The sequence below is a fragment of the Salmo salar genome, chromosome 01, assembly GCF_965601325.2.
Source record: "Salmo salar chromosome 01, fSalSal1, whole genome shotgun sequence".
Classification (NCBI taxonomy): domain Eukaryota; kingdom Metazoa; phylum Chordata; class Actinopteri; order Salmoniformes; family Salmonidae; genus Salmo; species Salmo salar.
In genome coordinates this window covers 174023740-174042348 of record NC_138291.1, presented here as the reverse complement: position 1 = coordinate 174042348, position 18609 = coordinate 174023740, and the positions used below count along the sequence as shown (strand labels likewise).

Here is an 18609-nt window from a genome sequence, read left to right as displayed (position 1 = left end):
TGTGTGTGTGTGTGTGTGTGTGTGTGTGTGTGTGTGTGTGTGTGTGTGTGTGTGTGTGTGTGTGTGTGTGCGCGCGCCGACGCAAAAGGCTTTAGATGTGATGGAAGCTGTCAAGATGTCCATACATGGTTTTGAACCATCATACACAAGCTCAAACAATTAAAAAAAATAATGTATACTAATAGATATGATTTTCTTCACAGGCCTTGCACAACTCAATCAAAAACGACAAGCTGGAATGGGCCATGTAAGTAAGATTCTATTTTGAATTCTAAACATAAGCATTCATGGGCCAATGGGAGAGCATGTTGATACTGTATATGAATAAAATGTTTATATAGCTAGATCTACCCTGGCGTCTTCCACTCCCTACTACTCTACCTACTAGAACGAACGAGGTGACGTCTCAGCATTTACACTGCCCCAGTGTACCATTCTAAAGGGCAACATGGCAACATGATCCCATTAATAAACTCTGTTTCAGATGGCCTAATTGAATTACATTGGGCACATATTATTTGTGTTGCAGGCCTCGTGAAAATAAATTGGAACCAATGGGCGCCACAGTCGATTATCTAGTTGGTGGCAGATGAATTGCGCAAATGTACTCCACTGAAAATATGAAGTGGTTAAACGATGCAGAGAAATACCGTGTCAGTTATGTGTTGCGTAAATCGAGTTCTCCAGGGAGCAGGGAGTGTTCAGTCGATAAGAAATCATGTTTTTATTTTCATTGTTTGTAGACATTTAATACGTTTACAACAATGCGCATCAAGTTATACAGGATGACATTGAATTTATAATTTGGGACTCATCTAAAATGACTCATATTGCATCTTATCATTTTTTACAATTATTTTCGTAAGACTAAAGAGACCCGTAGGACTATGTGAATATGTATGCGTTTTTTATATCATCCCATGCTAAATGATAGGACAGGTGACGGCTGAGCAGTGTACTGTAATTAGCATTAGAAAAACATGACAATCTGTCTCCCTGATAAAAGTAATAAGGAAAGAACCTGGCCTATTGTGCCAGTGGTGATCTACAAAGGCCTCGCTACAACAGGCCAGTGGTGATCTGAAAGGCCTCGCTACAACAGGCCAGTGGTGATCTACAAAGGCCTCGCTACAACAGGCCAGTGGTGATCTGAAAGGCCTCGCTACAACAGGCCAGTGGTGATCTACAAAGGCCTCGCTACAACAGGCCAGTGGTGATCTACAAAGGCCTCGCTACAACAGGCCAGTGGTGATCTACAAAGGCCTCGCTACAACAGGCCAGTGGTGATCTACAAAGGCCTCGCTACAACAGGCCAGTGGTGATCTGAAAGGCCTCGCTACAACAGGCCAGTGGTGATCTACAAAGGCCTCGCTACAACAGGCCAGTGGTGATCTACAAAGGCCTCGCTACAACAGGCCAGTGGTGATCTACAAAGGCCTCGCTACAACAGGCCAGTGGTAATCTACAAAGGCCTCGCTACAACAGGCCAGTGATGATCTACAAAGGCCTCGCTACAACAGGCCAGTGGTAATCTACAAAGGCCTCGCTACAACAGGCCAGTGGTAATCTACAAAGGCCTCGCTACAACAGGCCAGTGGTGATCTGAAAGGCCTCGCTACAACAGGCCAGTGGTAATCTACAAAGGCCTCGCTACAACAGGCCAGTGGTAATCTACAAAGGCCTCGCTACAACAGGCCAGTGGTAATCTACAAAGGCCTCGCTACAACAGGCCAGTGGTAATCTACAAAGGCCTCGCTACAACAGGCCAGTGGTGATCTACAAAGGCCTCGCTACAACAGGCCAGTGGTAATCTACAAAGGCCTCGCTACAACAGGCCAGTGGTGATCTACAAAGGCCTCGCTACAACAGGCCAGTGGTGATCTACAAAGGCCTCGCTACAACAGGCCAGTGGTGATCTACAAAGGCCTCGCTACAACAGGCCAGTGGTGATCTACAAAGGCCTCGCTACAACAGGCCAGTGGTAATCTGAAAGGCCTCGCTACAACAGGCCAGTGGTGATCTACAAAGGCCTCGCTACAACAGGCCAGTGGTAATCTACAAAGGCCTCGCTACAACAGGCCAGTGGTGATCTGAAAGGCCTCGCTACAACAGGCCAGTGGTAATCTACAAAGGCCTCGCTACAACAGGCCAGTGGTAATCTACAAAGGCCTCGCTACAACAGGCCAGTGGTGATCTGAAAGGCCTCGCTACAACAGGCCAGTGGTAATCTACAAAGGCCTCGCTACAACAGGCCAGTGATGATCTACAAAGGCCTCGCTACAACAGGCCAGTGGTAATCTACAAAGGCCTCGCTACAACAGGCCAGTGGTAATCTACAAAGGCCTCGCTACAACAGGCCAGTGGTGATCTGAAAGGCCTCGCTACAACAGGCCAGTGGTAATCTACAAAGGCCTCGCTACAACAGGCCAGTGGTAATCTACAAAGGCCTCGCTACAACAGGCCAGTGGTAATCTACAAAGGCCTCGCTACAACAGGCCAGTGGTGATCTACAAAGGCCTCGCTACAACAGGCCAGTGGTAATCTGAAAGGCCTCGCTACAACAGGCCAGTGGTGATCTACAAAGGCCTCGCTACAACAGGCCAGTGGTAATCTACAAAGGCCTCGCTACAACAGGCCAGTGGTGATCTGAAAGGCCTCGCTACAACAGGCCAGTGGTAATCTACAAAGGCCTCGCTACAACAGGCCAGTGGTAATCTACAAAGGCCTCGCTACAACAGGCCAGTGGTGATCTGAAAGGCCTCGCTACAACAGGCCAGTGGTAATCTACAAAGGCCTCGCTACAACAGGCCAGTGGTGATCTGAAAGGCCTCGCTACAACAGGCCAGTGGTGATCTGAAAGGCCTCGCTACAACAGGCCAGTGGTGATCTGAAAGGCCTCGCTACAACAGGCCAGTGGTGATCTGAAAGGCCTCGCTACAACAGGCCAGTGGTGATCTGAAAGGCCTCGCTACAACAGGCCAGTGGTGATCTGAAAGGCCTCGCTACAACAGGCCAGTGGTGATCTGAAAGGCCTCGCTACAACAGGCCAGTGGTGATCTGAAAGGCCTCGCTACAACAGGCCAGTGGTGATCTGAAAGGCCTCGCTACAACAGGCCAGTGGTGATCTGAAAGGCCTCGCTACAACAGGCCAGTGGTGATCTGAAAGGCCTCGCTACAACAGGCCAGTGGTGATCTGAAAGGCCTCGCTACAACAGGCCAGTGGTGATCTGAAAGGCCTCGGTCACTGGAGATGCAACAGGCCAGTGGTGATCTGAAAGGCCTCGGTCACTGGAGATGCAACAGACCAGTGTTGATCTGAAAGGCCTTCGTCACTGGAGATGCAACAGACCAGTGTTGATCTGAAAGGCCTCGGTCACTGGAGATGCAACAGACCAGTGTTGATCTGAAAGGCCTCGGTCACTGGAGATGCAACAGACCAGTGTTGATCTGAAAGGCCTCGGTCACTGGAGATGCAACAGACCAGTGTTGATCTGAAAGGCCTCGGTCACTGGAGATGCAACAGACCAGTGTTGATCTGAAAGGCCTCGGTCACTGGAGATGCAACAGACCAGTGTTGATCTGAAAGGCCTCGGTCACTGGAGATGCAACAGACCAGTGTTGATCTGAAAGGCCTTCGTCACTGCTTGGGACCAGAGTTGTTAGCATTTAGTTAAAATCCGCGCTTCTCACACAATGTTTCAAACCTCCGTAACCCTGCTGCTTTAATCAATCTCTAAGAAGGTTTGCAGACAAATACTGCACTGTATTAACTCAGAGCCAGACATGGACTGATTCAAAGCAAATGTTCTTAATTCTAGATATTTCTAAAATAGAATATTAATTTTGACCAAGCGGATGGAAAGCGAATATACATGGAAGGAGTATCACAATTGCAAAATTTAAACACAATTCCATACACCTTGTCACTTTTGGAAATCTGTATGACATGACTGTGTTATGGTAGCAAGCAAAAGAGTCTAGTAGCGTTTGCTAACTAACTGTAAACTACCTTAGCTAGCTAATGATCTTGGCTAACAGGGTTGAGACAATTAACTTATTTACCGCTCTTTGCAAGCAAATAAAGGCTGTCTGCAGTTTTGTTTACCTTCTTGCAGTTTGTCATCTCCACTTTCCAAGAATATTAGCCTTCAATGTTATTTGAGGTGAAGTATCATTTTTGACATTAAGGGGCCCTAACCGGAAGATTTTAAATGCCACAGTAGTAAGAGATGTTTAACTTGTCATTGAAAACGTAGCATAGACCGACCCAAAGGATACATTAACATGAAATGGATTACACTTGGTACATAAATGGTTATTGTAGCACTGGTTAAAGTTGAATGTGTTGTGTGATGGAGGAGCCTTCAACATCCCCTCGCCAAAAATGGCTGCCATGAATGAAAAATATTCCTCTGTTGTCACAGCAACAGTTTTTCTGTTGCGTCACATGAATGTACATACAAAGGCATATAGACAAATTTCGATATTCAGCATGATACACCAGGTGAATCCTGTTCTTGGACTAAAAAGCATGCTCAATGGAGAAACTAATTTAGAAGTGCTTGATTCCAACAGTAGGCTTAATCTAGGTCCGGCAATCATCCCTGTCAGGGCATGACCAGTGTAACTAAGCAAGTAGTACATTTTACAAATCCATGTATGAGAGAAGATTGCTTGCTCAAAACCATACCAAAATAATTATATTAGGACTCTTGTAGAAGATGTCTCTTCAATCAAATCAGACCGGTCTTTCTTGAAGAGCCTGCAGATACTTTGAAGGCAGTCCCTCATTGTTTTGATTATGTATTTTGAATAATGTTTTATATGTCCCGGTATTAAAATAGGCCACCGATCAAATTCGTGGCCTTGTCTTCAAAGCTGTTATGTCAATATTTAGTTCTGGTTTGTTGCGAGTATCAACTAGGCCTACTTTAAACACATGTATACTACACAGCAGTGATGATCAAAAAGTGAGCTGCCAATCATATGAGTCGTTTCTCAAACCTGTTAACAGTGTAAAAGAAGCCCGGACGATCTACAGAATGCGTTTAGTGGTGTTTTAGGTAATGGCCCCACTGCAGCATTTCTGACCTGAGCACAGCCCCACAAAGCTTGGCTGCGCTCCTGATCCACAGCTGCTCGCCTTTTAATAAGAACATATTCCTTGTGAGCGCTGTGGGCCTGCTGGAATAGGCAGGAAATAGGTTCACTAAAATAGATTTAGTAGGAGTCTTATGGCTTTTTGGGGAGTTGTTTTTGTCAAGATTCAGAAGTATTCATAGTTTCACTGTTTCACTACGTTTTGGGAGTTCATGGCTCAATTGCAGTGTTGGAACCCATATCGTATGTCTTTTGAGCATAGCATTTAAACGAAATGGACATGGCAACTCCAGAGTGTGGCTGTCAGATAATGAGACAAGGGAAAGTGCATGAGGAAATGTATAGCTTTGCTATAATTTACTAGTGCATCTTAAAGATTGTGCGGTCATACCATAACTCTGTCTCAAAAGACTCCCTGGTGTTGAACTACTTTGCAGAAGATGCAGGGGAAACAGGTGCTAAAACTAAGTTCAGTCCAATTACAGCAATTTATTACCCATATCCCTTTGTTGTTGGGTCAAATAACTCATATCTGTTAACGTTGCTTAATTGCTGCCAACTCTGAAACCTCAAGGCGAGTGTGTGATGAGAAGATCTATTACTGAATATGGGACATTATGATTACACTGTAGCTCACTTTGAAGTGCTCCAAAAAAAACAGGTTGTAATGATGCCATTATGATGCATTTTATGTCATGGTCAGGTTCTACACTGGCTGCATAGAAGCATTTTATGATGTCATGGTCGGGTTCTAATCTGGCTGCATAGAAGCATTTTATGATGTCATGGTCGGGTTCTAATCTGGCTGCATAGAAGCATTTTATGATGTCATGGTCGGGTTCTAATCTGGCTGCATAGAAGCATTTTATGATGTCATGGTCGGGTTCTAATCTGGCTGCATAGAAGCATTTTATGATGTCATGGTCGGGTTCTATACTTGTTTTTTCTTTATCAGGTTATGTGGGTATATGACCAGATACCTACCAGAATAAGTCTTCCTCGGGATCTGGTCCTAATCCAGTCATGAAAACCATTACTTGGTTCTAATAGAGACTAGTTTGTTAATCTGTTTATATGACCTCTCAACCAGAAAACCAGACAATTATGTCTGAAGGAACTTTTTAAAGGAACAAATGTTTTTCTACCTGTGAGTGTCCAATAGTCTGACCATATTCCATGACCCCAAATACCACGGGAACACAGTCAAAACAGGTAAAAAAATAAATAATAATCTGTGGTTTAGCAACCTACGTAGCAAATTGCCAATGGTAAGATGTATAAAAATACATGTAGAGTGCATGCGGAAAGTATTCAGACTCCTTCCCTTTTCCACGTTTGGTTACATTACAGCCTTATTCTAAAATTGATGAAATAAAACAATGTTCTTAACAATCTGCATACAATACCCCATAATGACAAAGCGAAAACTGTTTAGACGTGTGTGTGTGTGTGTGTGTGTGTGTGTGTGTGTGTGTATATATATATATATGTATTCAGACACTTTGCTATGAGACTCAAAATGTAGCTCAGGTGCATCCTGTTTCCATTGATCATCCTTGATGTTTCTACAACTTGATTGGAGTCCACCTGTGGTAAATTCAAGTTATTGGGAATGATTTGGGAAGTCACACACCTGTCTATATAAGGTCCCACAATTGACAGTTCATGTCAGAGCAAAAACCAAGACATGAGGTCGAAGGGATTGACCGACGAGCTTCGAGACAGGATTGTGTCGAGGCACAGATCTGGGGAAAGATACCAAAAAATAGCTGCAGCATTGAAGGTCCCCAAGAACACAGTGGCCACCATCATTCTTAAATGGAAGAAGTTTGGAACCACCAAGACTCTTCTTAGAGCTGGCCGCCCGGCCAAACTGAGCAATCGGGGGAGAAGGGCCTTCGTTGGTCAGGGAGGTGACCAAGAACCTGATGGACACTCTGACAGAGCTCCAGTTCCTCTGTGGAGATGGAAGAACCTTCCAGAAACACAACCATCTCTGCAGCACTCCTCCAATCAGACCTTTATGGTGGCGTGGCCAGACGGAAGCCACTCCTCAGTAAAAGTCACGACAGCCTGCTTGGAGTTTGCTTTAAGACACCTAAAGGACTCCGACCATGAGATACAAGCTTCTCTGGTATGATGAAACCAATATTGAACTCTTTGGCCTGAATGCCAAGCCTCACACCTGGAGGAAACCTGGCACCATCCCGGCGGTGAGGCATGGTGGTGGCAGCATCATTCTGTGGGGATGTTTTTCGGCGTTAGGGACTGGGAGACTAGTAAGGATCAAGGGGAAGATGAACGTGAAAAGTACAGAGATCCTTGATGAAAACCTGCTCCAGTGTGCTCAGGACTTCAGTCTGGGGTGAAGGTTCACCTTCCAACAGGACAACGACCCTAAGCACACAGCCAAGACAACTCAGGAGTGGCTTCGCAAAAAGTCTCAATGTCCTTGAGTGACCCAGCCAGAGCCCGGACTTGAACCTGATCAAACACCTCTGGAGAGACCTGAAAATAGCTGTGCAGCAACGCTCCCCATCCATCGTGACAGAGTTTGAGAGGGTTTGCAGAGAAGAATGGGAGAAACTCCCCAAATACAGGTGTGCCAATTTTGTAGCGTCATACTCAAGGCTGTAATTGCTGCTAAAGGTGCTTGAGCAAAGGGTCTGAATACTTATGTAAAAGTGATATTTATTGTTTTGTCATTATGGGGTATTGTGTGTAGATTGATGAGGGGGGGACAATATCATCAATTTTAGAATAAGGCTCTAAAGTAACAATATGGAAAAAATCAAGGGTTCTGAATACTTTCTGAATACACTGTATATACAGTACCAGTGAAGTTTGGACACCTACTCATTCAAGGGTTTTTATTTTTTTAACTTTTTTCTACATTGTAGAATAATAGTGAAGACGTATACAGTCCCTATGGGGGAACAGTCTGAACACCCATGCACAGTTGTCACATTTTGCTGCCTTCATTTTAAATCTGTTCTCTTGCAGTGTTACTTAAAGGCCTTGTTGCAATCAGGATGGATGATTTGGACTGGATTTCTTTAGCACAGGCTTCCTCCTTCTCAGTCTTGTCATACAGGCCAGTAATGTAGAGTGAATGCGATGTTGATCCATGCATAGTTTTCTCACCGCTCAGCCAATGAACTCGGTTGCTGTTTTAAAAGCACCTTTAGCCTCAGTGATATCCCTGAACAGGTTTTATTCATTACAACCTGAGTTGCGCAGCGGTCTAAAGCACTATCTCAGTGCTATAGGCGTCACTACAGACCCTGGTTCGATCCCGGGCTGTGTCACAAACGGCTGTGATCAGGAGTCCCATATGGCGGTGCACAATTGGCCCAGCGTTGTCCGGACTAGGTCAGGGTTTGACCGGGGTAGGCCGTCATTGTAAATAAGAATTTGTTAAATAAAGATTAAATCTAAAAATAAACATTTCACGACTCAGTTAGGATGGTCGACAGATCTGTCTGGGTGATATGATACTTCATCCACAGATGTAATTACCATACGTGACCGTACTCAAAGGGATATTTATGTCTTGGAATTATTTCATAACCTTCCTCTGATCTTTGACTGTTGAATGTGACATTTGTGCAAGGGTGTTCTGTAGACCATGACTAGGCAGGCACTGTAACTAGCTCTTTAAATGTCTGGGTGGAATACTGCATTAATCCTTTTTCATTTTGTTCACTGAGAACTGTGTTTGACCAACAGTTCCATAAGCAAGACCATATTTAGACTTCCATGTTCGTGAATAGAAATTGACACTCTCAAAGATCAAACTCATTGGTGTAATGGCATTGTGTCCTGTGTGTGGTGCTGTACTACCCAGTGATTGTGTGTGTGCACCATGGTGTGCCATGACACGGAGGTTCCAGAATTGATTGTGATGAAGGCGGACAGGGTGCTGTTAGTAGAGCCGTCTGACTGGGGCTGCTGTTCCGACTGCACAAACACCCCCACTGTGAGTCCCCTAGTGAAAGCATAGCACGCCAACAAAGCACCAAACAACATTCTAAGTGGTCAATAGTACATCATTTACTACTACAGCGGAGTGGTTCAGTAGGATGTACTACTACAGCGGCGTGGTTCAGTAGGATATACTACGACAGCGGAGTGGTTCAGTAGGATGTACTACGACAGCGGCGTGGTTCAGTAGGATGTACTACGACAGCGGAGTGGTTCAGTAGGATGTACTACGACAGCGGAGTGGTTCAGTAGGATGTACTACGACAGCGGAGTGGTTCAGTAGGATGTACTACGACAGCGGAGTGGTTCAGTAGGATGTACTACGACAGCGGAGTGGTTCAGTAGGATGTACTACGACAGCGGCGTGGTTCAGTAGGATGTACTACGACAGCGGAGTGGTTCAGTAGGATGTACTACGACAGCGGAGTGGTTCAGTAGGATGTACTACGACAGCGGCGTGGTTCAGTAGGATGTACTACGACAGCGGAGTGGTTCAGTAGGATGTACTACGACAGCGGCGTGGTTCAGTAGGATGTACTACGACAGCGGCGTGGTTCAGTAGGATGTACTACGACAGCGGAGTGGTTCAGTAGGATGTACTACGACAGCGGAGTGGTTCAGTAGGATGTACTACGACAGCGGAGTGGTTCAGTAGGATGTACTACGACAGCGGAGTGGTTCAGTAGGATGTACTACGACAGCGGAGTGGTTCAGTAGGATGTACTACGACAGCGGCGTGGTTCAGTAGGATGTACTACGACAGCGGCGTGGTTCAGTAGGATGTACTACGACAGCGGCGTGGTTCAGTAGGATGTCCCAGGGTTTCCCGAACTTTTTCCTGCATGTTTTGGTTTTTGCCCTAGCACTACGTATCTGATTTAAATAATCAAAACTTGATGCGCTGGGGGGGGGGCTGGACTGAGTTTGGGAAACCCTAGGATATACTACTAGTCAGTCATGGTAAAAGTCAAAATGGCAATTGGATGCAGTATGTGAAAGCTAAGTGTTAAGTTCCATGATGATCAACAGCTTGAGAAACTAGCTTTTGAACTGTTTGGAATCGGCATCAATGGAAACGACGAGAAAGCTCCAAAAGCACAGCCTCTGTTCCACTAGAAAATAACCCAAATGATGGGAAGCGAAAAAAGCCAAATTGCCTCTATCCATTCAGGGAGTATGATCAAAGTTAGCATGCCTCTTACCTAGCCAACATCTGTAACACAGAATCCTATTTGTCGGTTTTATTTCCAGAGATGGAGATGAGCTGAAGAAGTCTCTGTCTGAGCTGGCAGACAACAAGGACAATAAAAGTATCACGCGGATCAGCAGTGGCAGTAACCCCTTCCTGGACATTGCCCACGACCCCAACGCCGCAGTCTACAAAACAGGCTTCCTGGCCCGCAAAATCCACGCCGACATGGACGGCAAGAAAAGTAAGTGATCAATGAGTCTTAGACCGATTTTTCTCAGTGTTCTTTTGAAGTATGCCTTCAGATGAACCCAAGCCGGACCATTTTTAAATGTCCCCTACATACAGTATGTAACACGGCATTTAAAATGGCGCTGTGCTCAGCATGTATTTCATACGCCCACTCAGGTTATTATTAGCATTCTGTGGGTTCCTAACTAGCCTCAGTCAGAGAAACATATTTTTTCAAATTTATACCATTCTAATGAGGCATGGGATTCTGGGGCTTTTTGAAATGCTGATTTGCTGCAGCCTCTCGGTTGAAAGACTAAGCGTTGTGACGAAACCTCTGCTCTCTGGGTTCCCCGTAATGGCCGATTTCCCTGTCTGAAGCTCCAGATTCCACCTCCACCTTCAGATTGTGATGTGTGTCTGGAAACAGAGGAGACAAATAGGTCATTAATATAATTGCTGCGTAATGTGAAACCCCTAACGGGTGCACTTTAGATGCAGAGTCTGCCGGCTAACCCGACGAGAATGGATGGTGTTGGTGTTTCACATCCATTTATCTCTGGGCTCTAATGACTTTACCTGCTGACTTATTAGCACTGCGCTTTATGCCTGCAGAAAACCATCCAGATTACAGTCAATATCTGCTGCACAGGGTAACCTGCCGTTTTTATACAAGAGTTTAATTTACTTCCAAGATACCACGATGACTTTCCAACTGATAGTAAATATATTGAAATATATAGCATGAAACGAGAGGTCACCGGTTAAGAAAGTGTTAGAAGCTGCTTGATTAATGTCTTTGATAAATGTTTAGTATTCTGTATCAGGTCCTGTCGTGGAGGTTTATATGTACACCATGTAGATTTTTTACAATGGCCTATTTAAATTCTGGACACAGCTCGTGGGAGATAAGTCACCCAAAATGAAGCCCTCTCAAGTATCAGTCTCTCTGGTCATCGTGATGCCTTTCAGAGCAGGCCGGTTTCAGGTACATTAATCCAAGCCAGGAACATTCCAAACAGTCTAAGACCATTCCTCCAATATTTTCCATACCCCTGGACGGTTATTAACTTCCTATTCCATTCCATGCTGGGACCACAATGTAGTTTAAAAGCAGCTCTGGTTACGAGTGTCAACTCATTTCTGATCCCCGCTAATCACATGATGCCCTGTAAGAATGCACGTCGTTGTCCCACAGGGCTGCTGTAGTCCAGACGCAACATTATGACCAGCTAGAGACGAGATTCTCCCAACTTTGGACTCTAGGTCTGCTTCCCAAATGGCACCCTACTCCCTATATAGTGCACTCTATGGGCCATGGTCAACAGTTAAAGGAATGGGGTGTAATTTAGGATGCAGCCCTAGGCACTGTTCGGTATGAATGCCATGTCCCACACGAGAGTGGCACGGCTGAAAATACACTTTTTTTAATTATTATTATTATTATTATTATTTTTTTCTTCCAACTGAATGATTTAGATAACTTTTGAGTCACGCTGAATTGTTCATAATCTGATTTGGGTTTTGTTTTGATCAGTTGGTGAAGTCAAAATCATGAAAGAAGGATTTTAAAGTAATGGGGCAGACCTGAAATTAATTCCATAACTGGGCTTGATTCCATTCCAATTCCTCACAGAAATGTCTCTACATGAATTCCTTATTTGACTGGAATTAAATGATTGTCCCCAACACTGAAACAGATCGTATCAGTGATTAACACAACAGATTTGAGATGAAATTGCAATTGAACATTACTTGTGCTCCTACACAAATAATACTGTACCTAATAATCATAATTCTCTTTTAAAATGATATGTTGCTCACTAAAATGTCCCCCTTCATTTTCCAGCACCAAGAGGAAAGCGAGGCTGGAAAACATTCTATGCTGTTCTCAAAGGAATGATCCTCTACCTGCAGAAGGTAATACAATGCTATGTATACCACCTTGAATTAAGCTTTCTGTAACATTTGTGGTCATTGCTCAGGATAACATGTCATTGATGACACTGAGTTGACTATGTCCATTCTATTTGTCCATTCATGGGACGGCAGGTAGCCTAGCGGTTAGGAGCGTTTGGCCAGTAACCGAAACGTTGCTGGTTCGACTAGGTGAAACATCTGTCTATCTGCCATTGAGCAAGGCACTTAACCCTTATTGCTCCTGTAAGTTGTTCTGTAAATGTAAATAGCATTAAATGTTGCTAATAATTTTATTAACAACATATGTTCCACACAGTGCACATAGTTCCATATTACTACCCATATGTTTCCAACTAGGGATGTTAATAGTAAACCGTTAATCGGTTAGCCGCCGAAAATACATTTGACCGGTCATGCATATCGGTCTAAAGGTTAATTTGCATAATTTAGTTGAATTAAATTGGCGGGTGGGTATTTTCGTTAATAGTAAGCCCGGTCATTGTGCAGCAAACTACAATTGTTAATGCGATGGTGTGTTAAACTGTTGATTACCACGATTTAAAAAGAGCTATTTTTATTTCTCAATCTCAACTCGTGATTAAAGTACGCCTCGCATTCGCCATTCGAGTGCATAGGCTGTAGTCAACAGAAGGCGCGCAATTATTTTCTAAGGACTTCCTCGTGCCGTTAACCAGCATTTCTCTCCTGTTCTATTCGCTTTCATATCACCTTTCTTCCGTTGTCCAGAAGCCAAAGGCACAATCCTAGTCATATTAGTAAACCATCCTTGTTGCTATTAGATTCCCCCTCTAAGTTTCTAAGGGGTATTTTAATCTCTGTCACACATGGAAGCTCTCGCATTAGGTGAACTGTTAAGAACAGTTCTCCTGCTAATTGCATTTTGGCAAATGTCGTTTTATTAGTTGCTTCGTTACAGCAGTTGCATGTTCAATAATAACATTATAGCCTTTTGACTGGAAGACGATAGGCTTGCTATTGTTGCACGTTTCCATTCAGCTGTGTTAATGGCTCTTTGTATGCATGCATCGTATTTTCTGTTGGTCGGGTTACTGTTCGTTGACCGGTTATTGAGGGTCTGTTAGTCGGCAGCGAAATTTACTGAAATTTGTATCCCTTTTTCCAACCTTATCAAACCCCTGATCCTAGGCCAGCTCTTACTGTCTGTACTGCCAGATAGGCACAGAGTCAACCCACATTGGTCCTCTCTGGGCCAGGATCAGTGCAGAGCAGATATCATGTCCAATGCTGCAGCTAAGCTGCTTGTGAGGACACAGTCATGTTCAGTAGGGAGAAAATGTTTTGAAGGACTTTAATGACCTGAAATTGAGAACACAGTTAAGAATACAGATTTTTGTCTACTGTTGCAAAACCTTCTGGTATGGTACAGTGACACTTCGGCACACAACCCAAATGCCACTGCCAAGGCAAAAAAAAAGGCGCTTGTATTATTTTGTTGTTCTCTGGCAGTCAAACACCCCATCTCTGTCTGTCCGTTTTGGGAGGGGAAGTTATTGTTATAATGAGTCTTCTTACGTTACCAACCAGAGCAACTTAATTATTCCAGCATGGATGGTCTCTAATGGCTACAGATGGGACCAGTCAACATGTCACTGCTCTTGTGACCAGCATCCATTCTGCTTACCACATCACTAACCGATGCTAACCATGTTTAGCATGATACCGTCATTTTACATTTGGAAACATTTTGTCTGTCACTTCAGATATTAAAATGTAATCCAATATTCTACTGCAGATGCTGATATTCATTAATTAATTTTAAAACCTTATCATGCTAAACATGGTCCTTATTAAAACCTTATCATGCTAAACATGGTTCAAACCCATCGGCGGTTTGGAGAACTTTTTCCACCTTGTGACTGATTTCAATCCCTAGTGACAGATGTGGTCTGTAGCCTGGTGCCGCTGCTCTGTAGCCTGGTGCCGCTGCTCTGTAGCCTGGTGCCGCTGCTCTGTAGCCTGGTGCCGCTGCTCTGTAGCCTGGTGCCGCTGCTCTGTAGCCTGGTGCCGCTGCTCTGTAGCCTGGTGCCGCTGCTCTGTAGCCTGGTGCCGCTGCTCTGTAGCCTGGTGCCGCTGCTCTGTAGCCTGGTGCCGCTGCTCTGTAGCCTGGTGCCGCTGCTCTGTAGCCTGGTGCCGCTGCAAAGCACAGATTGGAAATGGCTAGGAAACCGGCAGTGTTGAAGATTGCGTTTCTACTTCTGTGTGCTGATTTTGATGCCTGGCTGCAAGAGGTTGCTGTGGTATTGTCGGCTAATGATCAATGACGTTGCAGCTACATTAACTTTGGAGTAGCAATCACCGCAAATAAATTTGTGTGCCTCGTCAATAGGCTCTGGGTAGCAGAGAATAATTTGTCCTACGTTTATAATGTGAACTCCAGTGACATGTGGAGGTAGTGAGGACTTGCCACCAGCTCTAGGACTCATCACAACACCTGAGAACACTGAGTGACAATCACGACTGGCAGAGGTCAATTGCACTTCCCTTTAGTACATCACACACAGGAAGTTACATAAACTACTCCTGAAATTCAGTAATACTTCTTACGAAACATTATGCTCTGGAGATGTATGGAAGGCTCCTTTAAAGATAAAAGGTTTCCAGTACTCCTACATATCTGAATAATGTAAATCCTGATGCATATTTCAGCATAACGGTTCAACTGTTTTATAACCGAAGTGAGGGTCAAAATAGTGCATTCCGCTTGTTGACATAGTTATGAACTTTCTATGGTGTAAATTGGATGGAGTGTGCACTTGTAGAGGCTTCAAGTGCAGTTTTATTGCAGTGCAAAAAAGACTGGTTGTGTTAATCAATTTTTCTGTGTCCTATTCCAGTTTCCTATTATCTTGATCTGATGCCGTGTGTTTTACTGTAGACTTTAGTGTTTTACTGTAAGAGACTGGTGTTTTACTGTAAGAGACTGGTGTTTTACTGTAAGAGACTGGTGTAAGAGACTGGTGTTTTACTGTAAGAGACTGGTGTTTTACTGTAAGAGACTGGTGTTTTACTGTAAGAGACTGGTGTATTAGTGGCGGACGCTGTGGTGTTAGACTGGTGTTTTACTGTCGACTCTAGGATATTTTGTATTGTATTTGGAAGAAAAATATATGGGGAAGATTATGTGTAGTAATGGTGATTTTAATGAATGAATCTGCATGGTATTGAAAAACGACACTGCTTTGAATTATTGTTGGTGAAGGATGACCGGCAGGGCTCTAGATGATAAATTCAGAATGACTAAACTTTTCCATGTATTGCCATAGACGGCAGGAATATTGAATCTCATGCAAATGATCAACTGTAACCTACTAATGCTAAATGATCGACCGTAACCTATTGAAGCTTAGGGATGTTAGTCAAATGATCAACCGTAACCTATTAAGGCTAAATGGCCAATTGTAACCTATTGAATCTTGGGGATGTTAGGCTAAATTAGAAACTCTAACCTTGATATGCCACCTGACAGATTTACTGTTATCAGCACCCCAGTCAATACTGTTTACCATTCTCCACACATCTGTCAATGCATTATCAACACCCCAGTCAATACTGTTTACCATTCTCCACACATCTGTCAATGCATTATCAACACCCCAGTCAATACTGTTTACCATTCTCCACACATCTGTCAATGCATTATCAGCACCCCAGTCAATACTGTTTACCATTCTCCACACATCTGTCAATGCATTATCAGCACCCCAGTCAATACTGTTTACCATTCTCCACACATCTGTCAATGCATTATCAACACCCCAGTCAATACTGTTTACCATTCTCCACACATCTGTCAATGCATTATCAACACCCCAGTCAATACTGTTTACCATTCTCCACACATCTGTCAATGCATTGAGGTACAAAGGTGTGAGGTGATTTCATATTAATCCCCACCCCTCGTATTCAGACACCTCTGTCTCGTCAAGTTACATTTGTTTATGGAGTCATTTCAACTACTTTGTCATCTTTTGAGCCATCCTGAGTCACTTTTCTGTGTCATTGGAGTTTTGTATGCCGTGAGGGGTCACTCGAGGAACTATTTTATGACACAAAACAAAAAGGTTTCATAAACTTCACACTGGCCTACACAGAAGGCCATGGGTTACATTCGTATCATTCACTCCCTCCTGTTGCATTTAAAAGCATTGGATTGGTGCTAGAGGTCGACCGATTAATCGGCATGGCTGATTTAATTAGGGCCGATTTCAAGTTTTCATAACAATCGGTAATCGTCAGTTTTGGGGGCCGATTACATTGCACTCCACGAGGAGACTGCGTGCAGGCTGACCACCTGTTACGCAAGTGTAGCAAGGAGCCAAGGTAAGTTGCTAGCTAGCATTAAACTTATCTTATAAAAAACAATCAATCAATCATAATCACTAGTTAACTACACATGGTTGATGATATTACTAGTTTATCTAGCTTGTCCTGCGTTGCATATAATCAATGCGGTGCCTGTTAATTTATCATCAAATCACAGCCTACTTTGCCAAACGGGTGACGATTTAACAAGCGCGTTCGCGAAAAATGCACTGTCATGGCACCAATGTGTACCTAACCATATACATCAATGCCTTTCTTAAAATCAATACACAAGTATATTTTTTTTAAACCTGCATATTTAGTTAATATTGCTTGCTAACATTAATTTATTGTAACTAGGGAAATTGTTACTTCTCTTACGTTCAGTGCAAGCAGAGTCGGGGTATATGCAGCAGTTTGGGCCGCCTGGCTCGTTGCGAACTGTGTGAAGACCATTTCTTCCTAACAAAGACCGTAATTAATTTGCCAGAATTTTACATAATTATGACATAACATTGAAGGTTGTGCAATGTAACAGGAACATTTAGACTTAAGGATGCCACCCGTTAGATAAATACAGAACGGTTCCGTATTTCACTGAAAGAATAAACGTTTTGTTTTCGAAATTATAATATTAATGACCTAAGGCTTGTATTTCTGTGTTTATTATATTATAATTAAGTCTATGATTTGATAGAGCAGTCTGACTGATCGGTGGTAGGCAGCAGCAGGCTCGTAAGCATTCATTCAAACAGCACTTTCCTGCATTTGCCAGCAGCTCTTCGCTGTGCTTCAAGCATTGAGCTGTTTGACTTCAAGCCTATAAGAAGTCTATAAGAACATCCAATAGTCAAAGGTATATGAAATACAAATGGTATAGAGAGAAATAGTCCTATAACTCCTATAATAACTACAACCTAAAACTTCTTAACTGGGAATATTGAAAACTCATGCTAAAGGAACCACCAGCTTTCATATGTTTTATTGATGTATTATATTACGTTAAGATAAGTGTTCATTCAGTATTGTTGTAATTGTCATTAATATATAATGGAAGAAATCCATATATATATATATATGGCTGGACAATGCACTCTTCTGGAGAAGGTTTAGAGCAGGGGTTGTCAACAGGCAGTGATATATTTTTTTGCCCCCCTAGTTTTTTTTTTTTTATTCTGTCGTTCTGGGCAAAAAAATAATAATTTAGGAAATCTCTATCCAAGTATTCCCACAAAGAAAGATGTGATCGTGTCTCAATGTTATTATTATTTTGAAATACAATCTATTTGGGGGCTTAGTGGTGGTCAATTCACAGTGTACATTTTTTTTTCTGGCCCCCCGAACCATCGCCGACTTAGAGCCAGCCATGATGGTATCATTTACCCAGTGGGAAAAATGGAACAGTGAGACATGACGTTACTTTATGGTTGTGAACTGTTTTTCTGGTTGAGAAAATGTCATATGATTACATCCAACTGGTTTCTTGTGCAGTGTAGGGGTGTGTGACCCAATGCCTGATTTCTGTTGTCTCCTACCCTCCCACAGGACGAGTACAAGGCTGAGAAGGCCCTCTCAGAGGAGGACCTAAAGAATGCCATCAGCGTCCACCACGCCTTGTCCATCAAAGCCGTGGACTACGAGAAGAAGCCCAACGTGCTCAAGCTCAAGACAGCCGACTGGAGGGTCTTCCTCTTCCAGGCCCAGTAAGTTGGCTCCGGAGTGAAGTTTACCCTAGGGTGATCTAGGATCAGCTTTCCCTCCAATTCTAAGCTGAACCATTAGTGGGAGAAATGCAAAACTGACCCCCAGATGAGCGTCTAGGGGCAACTTTTTATCCGTAA

General features: G+C 43.5%; 1 protein-coding gene across 9 annotated transcripts in view; it reads left to right on the top strand.

The window, feature by feature from the left end:
- Positions 1 to 18609, top strand: part of psd3l (pleckstrin and Sec7 domain containing 3, like) — a 152220-nt gene that overhangs the window by 118464 nt on the left and 15147 nt on the right. For all 9 annotated transcript variants that reach the window (XM_014144526.3, XM_014144518.3, XM_014144552.3 and 6 more), the window contains 4 exons: positions 204 to 247; positions 10336 to 10517; positions 12354 to 12424; positions 18314 to 18471. In XM_014144526.3, the coding sequence (XP_014000001.3) occupies positions 204 to 247; positions 10336 to 10517; positions 12354 to 12424; positions 18314 to 18471 (455 nt within the window). The remainder of the gene's footprint in view (positions 1 to 203; positions 248 to 10335; positions 10518 to 12353; positions 12425 to 18313; positions 18472 to 18609) is intronic.